This window comes from Ochotona princeps, chromosome 11 (assembly GCF_030435755.1).
Source record: "Ochotona princeps isolate mOchPri1 chromosome 11, mOchPri1.hap1, whole genome shotgun sequence".
Taxonomy (NCBI): Eukaryota; Metazoa; Chordata; class Mammalia; order Lagomorpha; family Ochotonidae; genus Ochotona; species Ochotona princeps.
In genome coordinates, this window is record NC_080842.1 from 72,583,153 (window position 1) to 72,605,084 (window position 21,932).

Here is a 21,932-nt window from a genome sequence, read left to right on the forward strand (position 1 = left end):
CACAGCCAGGCAGGGAGCTCCGCAGGGCCCCATGCTTCCCATAGTCATGGAGTCAACCCCAAGGGAATGAGCACCAACATGGAGCCAGAAGTGGCAGGGGGACATCTGGAAGCAAACTGCGAGAACCGGAGCTTTGTGGAGGCTGAGTCCACGTGAGGAACTGACCGACGGGGCGGGGGGCGTGGAGACGGCGGGGCGGGGCACGCTCACTGCAGTCACACGGCCAAGTCCTCGCTGGCCTGGGCTGTGACCTCAGGCCTCAGCAGAGCCCCGCACACCACCAGCCCCGGGAGACCGTCCCAAGATGAGCACGCTCCCGGCTTGCAGCCCCGCAGCTGACGCCTGCACCCACACAGGGGGCTGCAGCGCAGGAGCCCATGCAGCTGCAGGCCAGCAGCGTGACGGCAAAGCCGAGGACACAGCACAGTGGCTGCTGCTGCTGCTGGTGTCAGCTCGCGAGAAAGCCCCACACAGGGCTGGGCCAGGGGGCTTCCGGGGCTGCCCAGCCCCCAGGCTGGAGGCATCAGAATGGTAAAATCAGAGTCCCAGGGAGGCCGGCCCAGCACAGTTTCCTCAAGTGCGGGTGATGGTGTCACCAGCCTCCTCTGCTCCATGTCACTGCACACACAGACCCTCGCTCAAAGAAATGGCCTTTCACAAACAGGAGCCCTGGCGCCTCATCCCACTGGGGCACTGTTTTGAGTCCCGGCTGCTCCACTTCCCATCCATCTCCACTGGCCCCAGAAGGCAACTGGAAGTGCAGTGCAGGATGGCCCACATGCCTGGGTCCCTCACCCACACGGGAGACCAGCTGGAGGCTCCTGGCTGGCGACCATTTGGGGAACAAACCAGCTGAGTTTTCTCAATCCCCCTTCCCTTTGCCATGTCCTTGCCTTCCATAGAAGTAACGAATTCAAGTGTGAATCCCATGACTCTGGGCTGACCTGAGCCATGTGGGCCCCACCAAGGCAGACATGTACCTGCGGGTAGCGCAGCAGGAAGAGAGGTGGGCTGGCCAGAGAAGGGGCAGTGAGGAGCCAGGAGACACTCAGAGGGAGTGGGGAGGGCAGAGGACCGGGCATGTGGAAGGTGGCCCTTGGCACAGAGCTGTTCAGCAGCCGGCGGACACAGCCCGGGGTGTACCCCAGCTTGGTCCCATCTCCCCGACTCCGCCTGGACTCAGACAGCTGCAGGCCCAGGAAGTCAACATTGACGCTATGGGAGAGGCTGTGCCCTCTCCCATAGACCGTCTGGATTCAGCTTTGCACGATTTGACAAATACTAACCACTTTGCCTTTTAAGATTCACTCAGTCCGTTAGCGAGAACAGCAAGGTGAGAAACAGAGATGGCCCACTGGGCTCCTCAGAGACTACCACAGCGGGCTGAAGCCAGGGGCTCCAACTGAGGGTGCCGCAGGGGGCGGGGCATGCACCGAGCCAGCCTGCTGCTCTCCCAGGAGCATCAGTAGGGAGACGGACTGGGAGCAGACCAGCTGGGCATGGGATGCTGGCATCACAGGCAGGAGCCTAACCTGCCGCGTACCTCACTGGCCCCACTAAGAAGCACACCGTAACTTGACACGGCAGATGTCACACGTGAAGCCAAGGGGTCTAGCACATATGGACTGTGCCCCAACTCTTGCCTTTGGGGTGTCCTGATACGGGGTCACAGGTGCCCAGGGCACCAAGGAGGCTGTCTGCAGCACTGCCCCCAAGCCTGGCTCCGCCTCCTCACCAGGAAGCAGGCGAAGCCAGCACCTGTCCAGCAGCACCTGGAGCTAGGCCACCCACCTGACACTCAGGGGGCACTCACCTCCCACCCAGCATGCCCCACACTGCCACAGGGCACACCGGCTGTGCTCGGCCAGCCAGTGGGAGCCACAGAAAGGTCCCCCCGCTTACAACAGTTTCTAAAGTCTGTCTCCACTCCCACCCTCCATTTATAACCATGGCCATGATGATGGCGCCACTCAACGCCTGCACACAGCCACACGCCCCTCGCCAGGTGGCAGGACCCTGGGACAAACGTACCTGACACCTGCCCCTGGTGGCCAGGCAAGGGAGGGACTTTACCTCGGTGCAGCTGGTAAGAGCCACTGTGGTGCCATCTAACCAAAAACTTCCAACCATTCACCGTGAACCACCCCTCTGAGTCCATGCCACGTCAGCCGGAACGGTCAGGGCAGCCCGGGGCATGGGCCCCCTGCGGGGACATGGTTCCTAAGCTCACATGGCCCTGGAGGGCCAGGGACCGCACGGCTCCAGCGTGACAGGCCAGGCCCTCGTTGAGCTCGGCAGGAAGCGGCAGGGCTTGCACAAAGCCCACAGAGGCCAGCATGCATAATTCACGGCCGCCCGGGCCACAGGGCTTGAATTATTTACGTCATGGAACTGCTGCCCGCCTGTGGACCGGGCCCGCCTTCCCACGTCCCACTCCTGCACACGCCTGCCCCTGCCCATCTGTGCACCAGGCCCGCCTTCCCACGCCCCACTCCTGCACACGCCTCCCCCTGTCCACCTGTGTACCAGGCCCACCTTCCCATGCCCCTGTCCTGCACACGCCTCCCCCTGTCCACCTGTGTACCAGGCCCACCTTCCCACGCCCCACTCCTGCACACGCCTGCCCCTGCCCATCTGTGTACCAGGCCCGCCTTCCCACGCCCCTGTCCTGCACACGCCTCCCCCTGTCCACCTGTGTACCAGGCCCACCTTCCCATGCCCCTGTCCTGCACACGCCTCCCCCTGTCCACCTGTGCACTAGGCCCGCCTTCCCACGCCCCACTCCTGCACACACCTCCCCCTGTCCACCTGTGTACCAGGCCCGCCTTCCCATGCCCTCCTCCTGCACACGCCTCCCCCGTCCACCTGTGGACCAGGACTGCCTTCCCACGCCCCCCTCCTGCACACGCCTCCCCCTGTCCACCTGTGCACCGGGCCCGCCTTCCCACACCCCACTCCTGCACACGCCTCCCCCTGCCCACCTGTGCACCGGGCCCGCCTTCCCACGCCCCCCTCCTGCACACGCCTCCCCCGTCCACCTGTGCACCAGGCCCGCCTTCCCACACCCCACTCCTGCACACGCCTCCCCCGTCCACCTGTGGACCAGGACTGCCTTCCCACGCCCCCCTCCTGCACACGCCTCCCCCTGTCCACCTGTGCACCGGGCCCGCCTTCCCACACCCCACTCCTGCACACGCCTCCCCCTGCCCACCTGTGCACCGGGCCCGCCTTCCCACGCCCCCCTCCTGCACACGCCTCCCCCTGTCCACCTGTGTACCAGGCCCGCCTTCCCACGCCCCCCTCCTGCACACGCCTCCCCCTGTCCACCTGTGGACCAGGCCCGCCTTCCCATGCCCCACTCCTGCACACGCCTACCCCTGCCCATCTGTGGACCGGGCCCGCCTTCCCACGCCCCACTCCTGCACACACCTCCCACACCGGCTGCCTGGAGGACCCCAGAGCCACACATTCAGGCCCACACGGGGCAAGGCCATCTTTCAGATGGAACGAACACAAGAACTGCTAGCAGGGAAGGAGCAGCTCCCCACACGACGCCATGTCGCAGCTCAGGGACAGCAGCCACTTCCGAGTCGCGGGTGCCCAGCTGCTGCCCTCAGCCACCCAGGACCCTGCTCCCGGCCTCAGACTGGCCCAGCTCCGGCTCTTACAGCCATTAGGAACTGAACCAGCAGGTGGAAGATTTTTCTGTATATCTCTCATTCTCTCTGTAAAAACTTCCCTTTCAAATAAAAATAAGTAAGTCTTTTTAAAAATAAAACACAAACCATGAGTTGGTAGCGAGGCCTCCGACCCCACCGCCTGGGCACAGCCATGGCTCCTGTGTCTGGCTGTCCCCTGCCCAGCCTCGGGGCGGCAGCCGCACTCCTTACTGCAGTGACGCACAGAGTGGCTGGACGGACCTGCAGCACCCCAAACCACACTGCGGCTGAGTGTCCTGTGTGTCTGGCTGCTCTGGCTCACTGTGGGGTGACGCTCAGGACTGGGGGGGAACCCCCAGGTGGGGCACAAGCCCTCGGGCTTCTCCATGCCTTATTTCTCGGTTGGAGGCGGATGAGGAGGCCCTCTGGTGTGGGGACTCCTGGAACCCCTATCCCCAGCAGTGTGATAATCAGCCCCCCCACAGAAAATGGAGACCCAAAGGGAAGCCTCCACAGTGCTTCCTCCTTGGGCCTGGCATGGCAGAGCCAACGCCCAGCTGGCCCTGCGAGCGCGGCTCACACTCAGACTGCGGTGAGAAGTTTTCCTTGCAATGGAAATGCCAGGCAGATGGCAGGCGCTGCAGGAACACACGGGGTCACTCACGTGGGCAGAGCAGCAGCCGAAAAGGGCCAGCGTGGGAGCTTCTGGGCAACACGCATCATGGGGCGTCCAGGCCCCGGGTGGGAAGCCACACCAGAGGCCGTGTCTGGCCATAGGCCCAGGACACGGGACGCCCTCCATTGCTCCTGCAGCCCACGGGAACACCTTCCGCTGGCCACTGGTGTTCCCGCCCATCACAGGTTGGTCCTTCGTGCTGGGGTCCTGGCCATGCGTGACGCTGAGACCCTGCCGCCACAGTCTGACGTGGCAGAGGCCTCGGAGTGGGGAGGAAACCGCACAACAGGTGCGCACAGCACAACGTCCACCCTGCTGACCACACTCCTGGGGCAAGACACTTGGGTTTTACAGCTCGTGGGTCTCTACAGCATCAGCCAACTTCCTCCAAATAAAGCTACACAACTCTACGGTGAAAACGCACAGTGAATGCATGGCTAGAGGAGCCCTGGTCCCCCTATGACACACACGGGCAGGTGGGGCCCCCATCTGTGTGCAGGCCATACTCCGGGCTCCCCTGGAAGCTGCATGGGGCCGCAGGAGTGGGGGGCACGGTCAGGACCAGGGCAGGGAGTGAGGGCAGCCCTCCTGCTGCTCCTGACCCCTAGGCAGGCAGTGGGGACCACCCAGAGTTGACCTACACATCTCACTTCCTGACCTGTGGAAGAGGGACCAGTGACAGTCAGCAGGTCAGCAGGAGGCATGGGCTCCCTGCCCGGCTGCCCCTGAAACAGGAACCGCCCTCCACCCCATGGGCTCCAGGACGACAGCAGGCAGAGGTGGAAGCCCCTGGGGAAGGGAACCACCCTGTGGCCCAACTGCTTCCTCAGTGCCAGGACTCTCACAGGAAGAAGTGGCATTCCTCTTCAGCCCACGCCCCACGGCACCGGCACCTACAGGATCACACCCCCAAGTGGTTCAAGGCAGATGGCTGCCCTCCTCCAGTGGAAACGAGCTGTCCCAGGCATGCCAGACTCAGCTGCCGCGGGCCCCTCCTGGGCCCCTTCCGCGATCCATGAGCCTCTGTAGAGGCCAGGACTCCACTTGGAGCACCCTCAGATGGCCAGGCCTGCTGATCTTGTCTTCTCTGCAAAGGACCACCTCGGCTGCAGCCCGGCCTGTACCCCATGGGCCTGCAGCCCAGCCTGCACCCCGGCCAGCAGCCCATTCCACTACAGAACCTGGCATCCTAACGAAGGGCCAGGTGGACACAGACATGCAGGAATTCCCCTGAGTACGCTAGGAAATGAAGGACATGGGACAGCCTGCATGGACACCGGCCGGGAGCTCCTGGGAAGTGGGATGGGTCGGGCCACTTCCTTTTGAATCAGTCCCAGTTTCTGAGCTCACAATGACTGACGGGCACAAAAGCTCCTTCTGGTCCCCCCACACCCAGGGCTGTGGACTGCCCCTGCCCTGTGGGGAGACACCACCTGGCCCAGGTCAGCTAGTGAGGGCAGAGGCCGTGGAGGCCTCTGGCCAGGAGGGAGGGTCTGAGCCTGGCCCAGCACACACAGGGCCCTGCCCCTGGAAGCTTCCTGGCAGGGGGCTCCCCTGACCTGAGCCCCAAGCCCCAGCCCAGCAGGACTGGCCCACATGGTCTACATGCCACCGGCCTCTCTCCTACACTGGACTGGGGACACTAGGGGTCCCCAGGTGCTGGTGGCTAGCAGAACCCAGGCAGCACCCCACGGTAGGAGCCGGGACTCCCGGGCCTGCAACACGCACCTAGGGGGCCAGAGACAGTGGCCAATGACAGAGACAGGACAAGGAACACGACAAAGTGCCACTTACCGCCATCGGACACGGTTGCCGACTGAAAGAGAAGAGAGACAGACATGAGTTAATGGCGCCTCATGGCCATGCCGATCGAGCAGGCGTCGCTGGCCAAGTCAGGGCAGGTGGCTGAGTCAGGCGTTCCAGCTCCCTGCTGCCAGCCCCACCCAGACTCCAGGAAGTCCCATCTTTCAGGAGAACAAAGCCCAGCAAAGCCCAGCACATCTGACCCAGGGCTCAGCCAGGCCGCCTCGGCAGCCTGCAGCCCGGCCTGGCCTACAGCGGGGGGCCCAGCCCCCAAGAATCGGGAATCCGCCCCCACCCGCCTCTGGGGACTGCGGAAGGCAGATGCTGCCAGGAGGAGCAGAGGTGCTTGGCAGTGCAGGACAAGACCTGGCACGTCCCGCGGGAGGCCGCCTGGCCCGGAGCAGGGAGGAGGCCAGGGATGGCAGGCACTCATGTCTGCACGGGGATCCCAGGCGTCTGCTCTTCCTGTCTCCCCCTGACCCGCAGACTCTCTGCCTGTAACCTCACACAGGGCTGAACCCCAAGGGAGCCGCCCTCCTCCAAGGGGAACCACTTCCTGGCCACCAGGGCCAGGAAGAAGCCAGAGCACTCTGGCACTGAAGGGAAGCTATCCCTCTACTGCCCACGGGGAGGTGCGCACGTGGACAGCGCGCCCAGCACTGGCCGCCCCACCCTCCCCAGTCTGTCTGCACCCTAGGGTTGCCTTCATCATGTGGTCATGGGCAAGGAGAGGCGCTCCTCAGGGAGCTGTGGGTCCCCACACCGCCCCCAGCACAGCCTACACTTGAGACGCTGAGTTCCATCAAGGCCACACAGCACCAGACAGGTTGCTGGAGGGGGTCTGGGGCATCTGGCTGGGCAGGATGCCAGCTAGGGCACCTCTAAGCTCCAGGAGACCTGCTTACTACCCCAGCTTCCTGCTACTACGCGCCCCAGGAGGCGCAGGGATGGGCTGCCCGGGACTGGAGTGGACCAGCAGGGAGAGTTCTCGCCCTGCCTCTCGAATAAATCATTAAAGTGCATGTTACTGCTGACATCTGCAAAAAACATCAGTGTGTGAATTTGACAAGTGCAACGCCTTCCCTTCTGCACACTCCGCCACTCAGTGTCAGCTCAGCCTCTGGCCCAGGAAGCCGAGCTGCACCGGGCTTAGCGACCTTGGCCGCAGCATGCCCCCACACACAGCTGCACGCAGGGGCTGCCACCTGGGCCACACCACATCATAAGGGAGTCTCGGGGCAGAGCAGCCGGTGGGGCCCAGGCCTTCCGCACAGACGTCAGCACGAAGACAGCCCTCACCGAGCCCCACACGGTGCATCGCGTGACCCCGAGGCTGAAGCACTGACCCGCGAGGGCAAAGGGGAGGTGGTACCAGAGCTGCAACTGCCCAGCAGGGCACTGGCCGCGAAGAAGATGCCTCAGTGAGACACAGAGGAGGCAGGGGAGAGCGACGTGGGCAGCACAAGGACCAGGTGGGGAGACAGCAAGACACAACCTCAGCCTCTGGCCAGGCGAGCGGCCCAGCCCAGCATGGCCACGGACAACGTTCCGGCTGCTGGTTCACTCCCTGGGCCATGCCGGGCCAGGCTGCCCACGTGTGTGACAAGGGCCGAGTCCTGAGCCTCCTGCAGCTGGACCCACACTGGGCCCTGGACGTGGCAGGCAGCTTCCCAAGTGGGAAGCCACAGCAGGGCTGGCCAGGTCCCGTCTGCACCTGGTGGGCACGGGCGAGGGCAGCCCCGTTTGACCTGGGAGTGGCCGGAGGCAACTGAGGAGCAGGCAGTCGGCCGCTGGCCTGATCCAGAAGAGCGGCAGCAAGTGGCTTCCACGGCCTCGGGAGCCACATGCCTTCTGCTCCAAGGCCTGTGACATGCGCTGAGATGAGGCCCTTCCCGGAGAGACCCCATGAGCCACAGCGAGCAAGGAGGCAAGTGGAGGCCGGACGCAGCTCCAGTAACACGCAGTGCCCAGGGCAGATGAACGCCCGTCGTCCCCTCAGGCCTGGGGTGGGGGTAGCCACGACAGCCGGCATGCGGCACAGATGGCGTCTGCAGGCCGCCCTGCCAGGCTGGGTGGGCACTGGGCCCCGGCAGCTGAAGCCATGCCCAACTCGGGGCGTGGGCTGGGGTCCCGGCTCCCCGGCGATACAGCTCCGAGCTAATGTGCACCCCAGGAGACATCAGACAGCACGGCCTGGTGCGTCAGGCTGTCCGTTCTCACCGCCTGCAGGGACAGCTCCTCAGGGTCAAGTCCAGCACTCGGTCGGACGCCTCATTCTCATCTGCCAACTGTCCCTCTGGGCATGTGTGCCATGCCACATGCACAGTGCGCCTGGGAAGCTGGGTCCGAGTCAGCATCCTGGCCGCCGGCTCCCATGGCCCTGTCCCCCGCTGGCCCCTGCGCTGGGGCAGGCTGCCTGAACCCACACCCCCCAGGTCCTTGTTCTGAATTAGGTCCTGGAGGTTGTTTCTCGCATGGTGGGAGGTGACAAGGCTGTCAGTGGCAGGAGAAAAGGGGAAATCATTGGAGCAGATCATCTCCCACATCTGCCATTTGGAGGAAACAGCCACTGGTTCACCAAAGGCCTGCCGCTGCCCCAAAGTATCTATGCTTTGAATACAAAGAATGGAGATATGAATAACCAAAATGATGAAACCTGAAGAATGTCACAATCCAATTTACATCTGATGCATATTTATCTTGTATATTATTGTTTATTGATTTAGCACAGGGAGGGCGGGACTGTCATCACTCGCTCAGGCCGGCCAGGACGTGCTGCAGACAGGGTGGCAAGGGGAGGCAGTGGCCTCAGCAGAAGGGAGGGACATGGCAACCAGCGCTGGGCCCTGGGGCCTCGGGAGGGCCACAGCAGCCTGGACCTGTGTGGCCAGCAGCCGCAGGGAGGATGTGGGAGGGGCAGTCTTGGGTGCAGCAGGTTAGCTAACCGCTGGTTCAAGTCCAGCCGCTGCGTTTCCGATCCTGCAGGGAGTGGGTGATGGTGCCCGGGATGTTCCCGGAGACCTGGGTAGAGGCCTGGCCCAGCCCTGGATGTCATGGGCATCTGGGGGTGAACTGGCGGACAGGAAACATGTCTCTCTGTGCCACCTGGTCCCTCTAATAAATATTGAACAGAGAGGAAGAGAGTGAGCCAGCGAGCAAGTGGGAGGGGTAGGGAGGACAGAGCACAGGCCAGGTTTAGGGTGGACAGAGTGTGGGGCCAGGTCGGCCCTAAGCCCCAGGAATGGCTGGGCAGGCTCAGGGCACAGAGCCTGCACACAGGCAGGGTGTTCCCGGCCGGGTGCCTTGTCAGGACGCCGGGCGTCTGGGCAAGAGAGCAGTGGCACGCAGCAGTGGCCAGGCCGGGCTGCCAAGAGCAGTTAGCGCATTTGGGCTACAAGCAGACATTCAGCTGCAAGAGCCCACAGGAGCCCTTTCAACAACACCCACATGCATGCAGCAAGCTCAGGCCGCCCCCAGAAGGGCAGCCGCCTGCCTCTCCTGTGTCCCTTGGCAGCCCGGCTCCATCACCCACCCAGACAGCTCCCACCCCAAACAACCCTGCTAGTCTCACAGGACACCCACTCCTCCCCTGTCCAGTATACCACTGGCCACCTGGCTGCCGGCCAGAGAGAGCTGAAGGGCGGGACAAGCCGTCCAGGAATGCAGGGGCTGGCTCCCGCCCCCTGGACACACAGAGGTCCTTGAGGTCTTAGGCATACTGCCATGGCAGCAACACCCCCGCAGCTCTCCTGACACGTGCTACCTTGTTTGTTTTTGAATGTTGAATGAGACCTCAATGTGGGATGGGTGAGCACCTGGGTTTCTGGAAAGTTCTGTCCCTGACACCTTTGTGTGTGCAGACGTCCCCAAGGGCCAACAGCAGTTCTGCAAACGCTCCACCCGGCAAAACCCACATGCCCCTCCCCCCTGTGCCGGGCCCAGATGAGCAGCCCGTGGTGGGCACTGCCCCTCCATGCCACACACAGGGAGCCAGCAGTGCTGGGGTGAGGGTGCTGGCTTGATGGACAAGCCTGAGGGCCAGCAGAGGAGCTGGGCCTGTACCTCCATGCCAGGCGCCTGCTGAGGTCTGCATGGGGCTGCCCTGCGTGCATGTGCCCCTCTCGCACACAGGGCAGGGGGAGTGGAGCGGCTGCATGGGGGATGGGCTGGGCTTTTCTCGGAGCCAGGTCGGCATCTCCCTCCACAGAGACTGGCTGCAACGCGGGTGGGAGCCGGCAGGAGCAGCTAGCAGGGACAGTGCCTTAGAAAGGGCCCATGGACGGCAGGGACGCAGGCAGAGCTTGGGATCCGCCACACCCAAGGAGGCTCTGGGCACAGGGTCCCCACACATGCCCCTTGCACCAGGGTTTCTGCAGCACGGCCAGGCCAGCCTGCCCCCACAGATCAGGAGCCTCCCACCAGGCTCCCGCACACCCACGGGGCACCAGTTTTGGAGCTGGCACAGTCTCCAAGGAAATCTGACAGTTCCCGCCAGCGAGTGCAAGGCAGCTTTCTGGGCACTCTTGTTCAGAACAGGGTTACCCTGTGAGGTCTGCTCGAAGGGGCGAGTGAACGGTTCAACCTGACACGACACCAGAGCCTCAGCCCACCCATCCCGGGGCAGCCTCAGCCCACATCAGCCCACACCGCACCCACCCTGGGGCAGCTCCAGCCCACCCACCCCACCCTACCACACCCCAGCCCGGGGCAGCCTCCGCCTACCCACCCCACCACACCCACCCCAGCAAGGGGCAGCCTCAGCCCACCCACCCCACCCCACCCCGGGGCAGCCCCACCCCACCCCAGGGTAGCCTCAGCCCACACCACACCCACCCCCGCAGCCTCAGCCCACTCCACGCTTGAACCTACTCCCCTCATCCCACTGGGCAGCCAGGTGTCTCTGCTCCCCGCCCACCACAGACCCTGTGTCCACTCTCCACCCAGGGGACGTGGCGTGTCCTTCTGCACCGGTGTCCACACCAGCCTCCTCCCCCTGCCCCAAGCCGGGGCTTCCTCTACAACCCTCCTCAGGATGCTAATCAGATGCTTGGGTCCCACCATCCTAGCACGGGTCATGAGCCAGGATGCTGTCGCAGAATCTAAATGTACTTGCCCCTCTGCACGAGCAGGGTGCCGCCATGAAGAGAACACAGTGCTATTCTTCACACTGACTCAAACTTCACACGCTCAGGAAGCAAGAAGGCTCCGGCTACGCAGGGACACTCGCACACACTGAACAGCGCTCGCCATCACCCCAAACAGGATGCAGCGTTTGCCCCATGCAAGTTCAGCATTTCAGCAAAACTAAGCCCTCACACCCCGCACCTGCCAGAGCTCCCCCAAGCAGGGGGTCGCACGCTGGTGCCACACGGCATGTGCTCTGAGCTCCACGCTGCAGACACAAGACAAGTGCCGCCAAGTGTGCACCTCTCACAGCTGACACCCCCACCCACCACGCCTCCCCACGCCCCCCCAGCTGCAGCAGCCTGGCCAGGCACCACTCACCTGCTCACTGCCAGCCTCCATCCTGTCGGGCAGCCCGTCTTTCGACTCCATCTCAGGGGATGGAGCTCGTGTGCCCGGCGAGGATCCACATCTATAAGGGACCACGTGCCCCCGCAGGCTGTCCGTGCGTCACACGCTGAGGACCCTGCCCAGGGAGCTGGTGCACCCCCTTGTCGCCCGTAGCAACAGGACACTGCAGGGAGCCGCAGTGCCAGGACACGCGGCTGTGATGAAGTGCTGCCGGCCTCTCGGGAAGTGCATCCCCTGCCTGCTGTGGTGCCTGGGTCCCAGCCTCCTCCCACTTGCTGGCAGTGGGGCTGACCCTCACCTCCACACACCTGCCAACTCTGTGACGTCAGCTGAGCGGGGGTCTGCTGTGGTCCTGAGCCCCTCCCATCCATTTAGGTCACCAGCTACTCAGCCTCCAGGGTAACAGCAGGGGCCCAAACGGTGCAAGAGGGGCAGAGTACTCCCCGGTCCCACAGTCACGGAGCCTTTGGAGGCCCTCGGCAAGCCGCTCACCCCGCTGCTTCCTCGCTGCCCGAGCCTGGCTACGGGGGTGGCGCGGTGCCACAGCCAGCCGAGCAACACCTGCCTTCCAGTTCAGGGTGCTGGCCCTTTCCACCGCGCTCCAGCCCCCTGCTCACGCAGCTGGGAGGGGATGGCCTGACGGCCTGAGCCCCTGCACCCACGGCGAAGCCCAGAGCATCTGGCTTTGACTCGGTCTAGTCTCAGCTGTCGTGGGCATTTAGGGAGTTCAGTGGGTGAAAGGTTCTTTCTCTCCCCGTTACTTTGCTTCATCAAATAGACAAATCAGCTTAAAAAAAAAAAAAAGGCTCTGGGACTCGTGCCGCTCCTGCAACCACAGGCAGGCCGAGAGAGCCACCCAGGTCTTGCGGTGGGACAGCCATGCTCAGGGGGCAGAATCCCAACACGGGCGCGCACGAGTTGGACACACAGATGCACTGGCGCCTGGGTGGAGGAACCTGTAGGACATTGTGACCCTAGAAGGTCAGTGAGCACAGGGTTACAGTTGGTTGGATAATATTTGGAGGAGAATAACCAAATGGCTACCTTTTGTATACCTTACTGGATATCATTTGCATAAGAACAGTTGAGTGGACAGTATGTATATGAGATCTCCTGGTGGAATATACAAGACAAAAGAGTTCCAAACAAAAGCATTGATGGTTTGTTGATGAGCTCAATACTTCCTCCCTTATCCTGCATGTCCCTCAGTGTATGAAGTTTGATGCCACTAATAAACTATGGCTTTGACCATCAGTCAGGGTCCACGCATGTTATTATCGGCTCCGTGCACCAAGTCCATCGCTGCGGGACAGCGACAACTGGTGCCCGAACAGGGGCTTGAAAGAAGAAGAGAAAGTTTATGTAGGGCAGAGTTGATGCTTACTAAATGTACAAAATGGATTGATGAGATTAGCAGTTAAATCTTCTCACCAGTAAGGCACTCAACAGCCCATGAGATATTAATTAAAAATGTCAAGTAAATCCTCTTATTTTTGTATCATAGTGTCAAATAGCAGTAAAATAAACATGTTAAGATCCTTAATCTACTGCTATGTTTCACTGTAAAATTTACCTTTGTTAAAATTTGCCTCTGTTCAAATTTGTTGAGATCGCACGTAAAAGTATCCTAATATTACTTTGGCTGGTATTTTCTAATTACTGTCTAATATTTTGGGAATGCAAATTTTATCTGAATGTCAATTACAGTTAAGCATGTGCCGTTTGTTTTTCTTGCTCAGGTTTTGTAATTTGATGGAATGCTTTTATCACAATTTAATAAATGTTTGCTTTATTTAAAAAAAAAAAAGAAAGAAGAAGAGAAAGTGCAGCAGAGACCCCCCCAGAAAGTGGTGAGTGGGACAATGGGCCAGAACCAGTGTAGGGCACAGTCTTTTATCTCTCTCATGCAGAGTTTTTTAGTGAAAAGTGGAGCGAAGGTAACTAGGCAGCAATTGCGTTCTTACTTAGAGCTTGTTGGTGAATATAATCCTTGGTCTCCAGATGAATGGACACTAGAAACTGGACTTAAGAATTTTACTCAGAAAAATGGTGAAAAGGCCGGAAGGATAGAAGATATTCAAGTTAGTTTTTGGATTATATCGGCTTTAATTAGAGCTATTATTATAATTTTAGAAGGGGACTCTGCAAGAAATTCCTCTAAGGGAAGACACCCCCAAAATGTAGCTAAAAAAGAAGTGTTTCATAGTACGGACAAGAAGAAAGAGAAAGGGAATTCTTTTTTTTTTTTTTTTTAAGATTTATTTTTATTACAAAGTCAGATATACACAGAGGAGGAGAGACAGAGAGGAAGATCTTCTGTCCAATGTTTCACTCCCCAAGTGAGCGCACCGGGCCGGTGTGCGCTGATCCGATGCCGGGAACCAGGAACCTCTTCCGGGTCTCCCTCGCGGGTGCAGGGTCCCAGATATTTGGGCCGTCCTCGACTGCTTTCCCAGGCCACAAGCAGGGAGCTGGATGGGAAGTGGAGCTGCCGGGATTAGAACTGGCGCCCATATGGGATCCCAGGGCTTTCAAGGCGAGGACTTTAGCCGCTAGGCCACAGCGCCAGGCCCGAAAGGGGAATTCTTAAAAGGCCCACCTAACAGGAAAGGCCGCCGTAATATGGCTAAAAAAGAAACGCCTCATAGTACAGATGAGGATGGCAAAGCGGAGCCTGCGAGAAATTTCCCTAACGGGAGACGCCACCGTAATGTGGCTAGGAAAGAAATGGCTTATACTACAGATGAAGATGAGGAAGAATGTGTGAGACCCTCCCACGAGGAGATGCCACTGTAATGCAGCTAAAAGAGAAAGGCCTTATACTACAGATGTGGAAATCAGGAAAAGAAAACTTGGAAGATGTTACCACAATGTGACTGAAAATGAAATCAGAACTAAGAAAAAGAAAATTTTCAGTGTTAAACCACAGGATTTCTCTAGCGAGGTAAATGAGGCTGGGATAAAGCAACAGTTAAATATCAGCCCATGCCGTCTTGCTCTTAAATCTGATCAAAAACGTTTCCAAATGTCTGATGTTCCCCGGAGACCTCATGAGTTCCGATTGCTTTTTCCAATCATACTTAGTCAAGAAAATAACCAACCTACCTATGAAAGCCTAGATGTTAATGCCATCATAGCTTTTAAAAAGGCTTGCGTGTCCTACGGACCTACTTCTTCTTATGTGTGGGAATATTTAAATGGCTGGAGCCAGGGAGCAAACTGGATTCCTTATGATTTTGAAGTAATAGCAAAAATAGGGTTTTCTCCTTCTCAATATTTACAATGGAAAGTGTGGAGAAGCGATGTGGCTAAAGAAAAACTGCTGTCCTTAGGAGCATCAGGTAGGCAACTCCCTGGTGGAGGACAATTGACTTATGATATGTTGGTTGGAGATGGACAGTGGGTTACTACAGAGCAACAGATACAGCTACCTCAAGCTGCGCTCATGCATATACGAGACATAGCATTGTGGGCATGGGAGAAAACCGAGACTGGGTCTGAATTTGCAGGCAGTTATGCAAAAGTCATTCAAGGAGCCAGAGAATCTTATGCTGATTTTGTAAGACGTTTGACAGACTCCATTGAAAAACAAGTTAGGGGAGAAGGCACTAGGAAATTGTTGTTAAAGCAACTGGCCTTTGATAATGCGAATGAGGACTGCCAGGCTGTTTTTCAAAAGAGGATCTTCTGGGTTACCTGAAAGCCTGTCGCAACATAGGGACGTTTAAACACCGTGCCCGCCTAGCAGCACTTGAAACTTTGCTATTCAAAAACAAATGAAGGGGGCCCGGCGCTGTGGCCTAGCGGCTAAAGTCCTCGCCTTGAAAGCCCTGGGATCCCATATGGGCACCGGTTCTAATCCCGGCAGCTCCACTTCCCATCCAGCTCCCTGCTTGTGGCCTGGGAAAGCAGTCGAGGACGGCCCAAATATCTGGGACCCTGCACCCGCGAGGGAGACCTGGAAGAGGTTCCTGGTTCCCGGCATCGGATCAGCGCACACCGGCCCGGTGCGCTCACTTGGGGAGTGAAACATTGGACAGAAGATCTTCCTCTCTGTCTCTCCTCCTCTGTGTATATCTGACTTTGTAATAAAAATAAATCTTAAAAAAAAAAAAAATGAAGGCTAAATGTTTTAATTGTGGCAAGCCAGGACACCTTAGAAAAGATTGCCGAATGCTTCCTTCAACTCAAAAATACCGTGCGGATACTTTTAACAGTCACTCCCCTGGAATATGTCCTAAGTGCCAAAGAGGCCGACACTGGAAAGCAGAATGTAAATCCAAATTTGACCGTGATGGCAGATGCCTGTGGCCAGAAGACTCTGGGAGGGGTCAGCCCCAGGTCCCAAACATTCACAGGTTTACAAAATGGGAATCTGCAGAGAAGCTACAAACTTAAAACTGCCACTGTCTCATTGCCCCCCCTGTGCTCCTCACCCTGCAAGTATAAATCCTGGAGGCTGAAATGCCAATCAGTTGTGGTGCATGCATGTTATTCATATAGCGCTTTTTCCTATACAGCATTGCTTAATCATGTACACTAATTTTTAAGTACAAGTCTTTATATTAAGTTAATTTTTATGTTCACTGTCTCATTAAGTTCTCATTGTTTAAAATTAACAAAAGCGATGTTCTTGCTTTAAGGAGTGTTTGGGTGATGTCATTATATCATTATAAAGTGAATGTTTGCTGTTTTGTTTGTTAATGTACCCAAGTTGTAACCGCATGTCTTTTGGAATATTTTATAATGCTGAGGAAGCTGGCCTTCAGTTTAGTGGCTAGCTTTCACAATAATCACCAATTTCAAGGTCTTTTGTTGTGGTACATGTTTAGCAAACTGACTTCATCTGTATATCCATTGCAACTTTTGGGAGCTTGGAATTCAAAGAAGATACTAGGCTTTTGTAAATCTTGAGGGTTTTTTGGGGGGACATTCAATAAAAATGTGAAATTTTATCGTAAATAATTTGGTATAAAATTGAACTCGAACACTATTTGATTATTTCAAGGTATAAGTTAATGTGATATTCATTGTCTACAAAGTGTTTGCATGTATTAATTGCATGTATTAGTGTAATTCTTGTGTTTTTGGCTGGTTATCAAATCTCTCACTGCCTTTAATGTGTCAAGGTTTTGTATTTGTTTTAAAGATATTTGAGTGATGATCTCGCATCAATAACCAATTGTAATCTATCATGTGTTATGCTAATGTCAACAACAAATCTTATTTCAGATATTTTTAGCTATCCTTAAAAAAGCATTTAAGAATTCAAAGGTTTCAAATCCTAGGGATTCCCTTGGTATTCTTACGAGGCCTCAAGAATGCCAACGGATCTATCTCCCGTTTTGTGGAGACAGTTGACCAGGCTATTGGATTATACTAAGATTATTGCCAAATAGCAAATGGAGTAAAATTGTATTGTGTCAAAACGTTGTATACATCCATGGAGTTGTGAAGGTTTAATTTTAGTTTGCGTTGCTAATTATGTATTCTTAGCATGGCTGTATTGCTGGGAAGACTGAAATTTGCAATTTTAGATTGATGGAGGGATTTCATAGCATGATCAATGTTTTTGTCTGAGTTTCTTGGTTCAAAACTATTGATTTAATGGCGTTTCACTTACTGGTTTCTGGTGAACACTACTACTAAGCTTGGTTGAGAATATTTTCAAGTCTCCAAAAGTGTGTGTGTGTGTGTGTGTGTATGTGCGCGCATACATGTGTGTCTTAACATTTTGTCCTTTGTAAAAAGTTGTTTAAAATTGTTATGTGTTGCTGTTTGTTTATCAAGAGCAGGTTGCCTTGGGTCTGTGGCAACCTGCAGCCATGCCCAGAGCTTTCTGATAGGATTGTAAAAGCACAAAGATGTTAGTTATGCTTTAAAAGCAGAGGGGAGAATATGCTACCCCTGTAAATGCATTAATTTGGCCTTACTCACCTTAAATTTTCTTCAGATTTTGTCTCCTGGTAAGCACCAGCTCTGCGTTACTGGAGGCTGCTTGCAGGCTAAACCTGGATGTCTTTGGTTTGATGGAGGGACCCAGCCACTCACAAGTGGAGAGGTCCTGACCCCTTGCTAACTGTGGGAAGAGGGTTTGTTTGTGTTTTTCCAGAAACTGAGCTGCAGCCTGTGTGGGTGCCAGCTGGTAATGTAAAGCCCTGGACTCCATTCACTGGAGGAAGCGCCTGCAGTAAGACAACTTCGCGACTTCATCCTGAAAGATCCATCGCCATTAAGGAGACATTGGAGGAGGAGGAGGAGGCCAGACCCCTCCCAACACCGGGTGACATGAGGGATCCTAAGAGATTGGTGCATCAGGCGCAATTGTCCTTGACATTATGATGCATTTGGTAAACACTAATAATCCGTGGGAAAGGTTATGCTCTTGTCCCTAGAATTTCCTGATGGATCCTCAAAACTATGGCTCATCTGACCTCGAAAGTGCTGCAGCTCCCTTGAACTCAACGCTGCCCCTGGAGAAGATGGAACCCCCTGTGGAGCTGCCTCTATGAACTGAAAAGCTAAATTTGTTTAATATTCCTCTGGTTCCACTACAGGTCAGGAGTGCAGAGAAATTCTCCACCTTCTTAGAATTTTTGAGGAAGACTTTAAGTGTAACTTGTTATTTATAGATTTTAATGACCTTAGACATTAGAAAAGCCATAGAAATTTGTGGTGGTATCCAAGGACGACTCTGACACCCTCTTAAAGGAGGTTGTGTGTATAGAGCAAGGGGGATCTCAGGGTGGAGCAGGATAAGAGGAGCCCTCTATCCTAGTCCCGGAGACCCCCGGAGGCCTCCCATGTGCTTTCACTGCAGGAGCAGTGGATATCTGCCTCATCAAGGACATCGAGAACCGTATCCCGACTGCCAAGGAGATCACAAGGAAGATGAGTGCCCTTGGAGGCCGAGAACTCTGAGGTCAGTCTTTTCCTATTGGATTTCTCGCAAGGGATTGAAGCAGCCCAGTACCCTGCTCATAGGGTCTGGTGACCTGGGAACTTAAGCCAGGAGCCCCGGGAGGCACTCAGAGACAAAAGGATTGTAGGAGGAGCTTCCTCTAGTTCTTAACTAGTTCCAGCCTTGGCTCCCAGCCCTCTCTTACACCAACCATCAGGGTTGCTTGTGAGCCCCATGTAGAGTTAAATTTCTTCCTCACTCACTAAGTTGTTGGGGATTTCCCTGCTCACCTGCCTAAGACTTTTCTATTCTTCAATTGTTAAATGCAAAGTTTAAATTGGGTTAAGAATCTCCCTGAAAAGCTTTTATCAATTTAAAACTGTTAATGCTAAACAAGATGTAACTGTAAAGAACTTTGATGTTATGTTTGAACTCAGCTGCTATGTATGTCAATGTTGGTCTTTACACTGTTCCTGGTGCCACTCTGATTTCGGTTAAACACAAAAGCATGTTACCTCGGCAGAAATTATATAATATATAATATTGTTTCTCCCCATTTTTCTGCTCTTCCAAGAGCATGTTCCCCCTACATACATCTTTCAGGCCTAATTTTACAAAACACAGAAGAGGGATTTGTAGGAGGACATTGTGACCGTAGAAGGTCAGTGAGCACAGGGTTACAGTTGGTTGGATAATATTTGGAGGAGAATAACCAAATGGCTACCTTTTGTATACCTTACTGGATATCATTTGCATAAGAACAGTTGAGTGGAGAGTATGCATATGAGATCTCCTGGTGGAATATACAAGACAAAAGAGTTCCAAACAAAAGCATTGATGGTTTTGTTGATGAGCTCAATACTTCCTCCCTTATCCTGTATGGCCCTCAGTGTATAAAGTTTGATGCCACTAATAAACTATGGCTTTGACCATCAGTCAGGGTCCACGCATGTTATTATCGGCTCCATGCACCAAGTCCATCACTGCGGGACAGCGACAGGAACCTTCCGTGGGCGGCGGCTCACACCCTCGGATGGACGGAGCCTCTCACACCCCCAGTGTGCGCAGCAGCAGGTGGGGGACTCAGCTCGCCACCACCCCTACTAGGCATGGACAGTGCCAGGGCCTCCTGAGGGAGGACGAGAGGCTGTGGGGGCAGCCCTGACAGCAGTGGAGTGCCCGTGCAGCACAGCCCACCCATGTCCATCACCACGCCTGGAGCTGTGGTCACTGGAGGGGTGGCCTGCAGGGGCCTCAAATCCCACTCCCTGGCACACCACTGGGGAGAACTATGTCCCCAGCTTCCCCACTTGAGCTGCATCATGATTGAGTGTGCCTGGGGTACCACACAGCAGGGCCCCCAGACCTTGTCTACGCGCAGGCCAGCACACAGGCAGCCGGAAGTGTCAAGGCCAGAGAGCCACCGGCTGAGCCTCAGGCCCAGACTGGACACAAGGCTGAGCTCTGCAGCACAGCCTGCCTCGGCCAGCTCTGCTCCCACTCCTGCAGCCCACACATGAACACATAGGTACATACGTGTGTACACACACCCACAAACATCTGTATGCACCTGTACGCATACAAACTACACAACCCCACAAGAGTATGCACAGCCCGCGTGTACACACAGAAACCCAACACATGCACACATGTGCACACACAGCAAGCTGCTACACACATGTGCACATATATGCATGCAAACAGAGAAAGCAAACTCAGAGTTCTCAGAAAGCAGCGACTGGTCGAGCTGGGGCTCAGTGCTCGGGGACTCCATCCTGGTGTCCTAGGCCTTGGGAGGCGGGGACAGAAGCCCAGAGCCCCTGGTCCTGCCGCGGGGCTGCCTGCGGGGCCTCGGGGTGTGGCACCCACGGGCTCCAGTGGGCAGCAGAGCTGCTTCCATTGTGGTCACCTCAGGCAGCGTGTGCTGCCTCGCCACTGTGACTGCACTCCTGACGCAACGGGCCATTCCCTGGGGGCCCCTGGGGGCTGGCCTGGCCTGCATGCAATCACTGGGTCCCCTCCAGGATCAGCCTCTACTCTGCTCCACGGCTAGTCTCAGGAGAGACGGGTCCAGCAGGCCCTGTGGCCACGCCAGGGTCTTGGGAGAACGGGAGACCAGTCCAGGTGCCAGGAGTCTCTGGCGATGCCAGCTACTGCCCAGGCCCTGATCTACATGCCCCACCCTGGTGCGGATGTCATGCCCAGAGCAGCCCCAGCGCAGACACAAAGCACAGGTGATCACCGCAGGACACCACCTTCACCCCGCGGGCCCCTCCACAGCCACCTGGGGTCAGCGTGGAACAGAGGCCACCAGGAGCATGTGGCCGCCAACAGCGCTCCCCTGAGCCCCTGGCCAAGCAGGCCAACCACGTCGCGGCCTTGCCCTGCAGGAGTCAGTCTGGGATGGAAGACCCAAGGTAGCCCCTGGGGTGGAGGGTGTTCCAGACTGCATGAGCGGGCTCCCTCCAGACCCTGGGCTTCCCGCCCAATGCCAGCCCCCATCTCCTTAAGGGGTCACAGAGAGGGACACAAGCCCAACGTGCCCGATCTCGTCTGATCTCAAGGTGCAGGGGAGGGAGGCAGCCATCCCAGGGAGCTTCATGAGACGCCGAGGGCTAGCTGCCAGGCCCGGACACTCGGGCTCAGGGCCGACTTCTGAGCCGGGCAGCCCCAGACAGACCTGGACGCCTGAGATCCTGAGCCCTGAGGGTGGGCCTTCCATCTCTGCCACCGCTGGCCCTGCCCTGAGTTGCACTGACAGCAGGAGGTGTGGCCCAGTCTGTCTGGAGAGGAGCTCCTGGGGTGTCACCCCCGCCCCCCAGCCATGGGGCAGCAGAGTGACACCAAAGCAAAGGCGTTGTGTGGCCGCATCAGGTCTCCAGTCCCGGACCCACCAGGGGCTCTTGGCCAGGCTCACCGCTGTCCACAGAGGAGAAGCAAGTGCCACAAGGCCACACTGTCCCCCCCACTCCCTGTCTCTCCAGTGACACCCCCACACACCTGCAGCGTCTGGGGGCCTCCACTTCAGCAAAGTATCCAGGGGCCAGGGAGAGGAGCGTGCCAGCTCCAGCCTGCTCAGCCAGGGCAGGCATGTGGCAGCAGGTCAAACCCACAGGTGGCACCTCAGCTCAAGGGGACATGCAGGGCCTGGGACGGTGAGGCACACAGTAAGAACCAGGCGGGCACCTGGACAGCCATGCCAACCGGCCCTGCCACCTGGGAGCAGCACACCACAGCCATGCCCTGGCCCCCGGCTCACGTACAACATGTCCTGCGGCAGGCAGGCAGGGCACCCCGACCCAGCTGTCCACGTCCCTGCCTCCTTGTGCCTGACCCTTTCTGGCTACCCCTCTGAGGC

General features: G+C 57.0%; 2 protein-coding genes across 2 annotated transcripts in view; both read right to left on the reverse strand.

The window, feature by feature from the left end:
• HTT (huntingtin) overlaps positions 1 to 21,932 on the reverse strand; it is a 358,005-nt gene that overhangs the window by 157,172 nt on the left and 178,901 nt on the right. The window lies entirely within an intron of this gene.
• The window catches only part of RGS12 (regulator of G protein signaling 12), a 68,975-nt gene that overhangs the window by 9,538 nt on the left and 37,505 nt on the right, over positions 1 to 21,932 (reverse strand). The window contains exon 4 of the mRNA XM_058670322.1: positions 6,130 to 6,151. Coding sequence (XP_058526305.1) covers positions 6,130 to 6,151 — 22 coding nt within the window. The remainder of the gene's footprint in view (positions 1 to 6,129; positions 6,152 to 21,932) is intronic.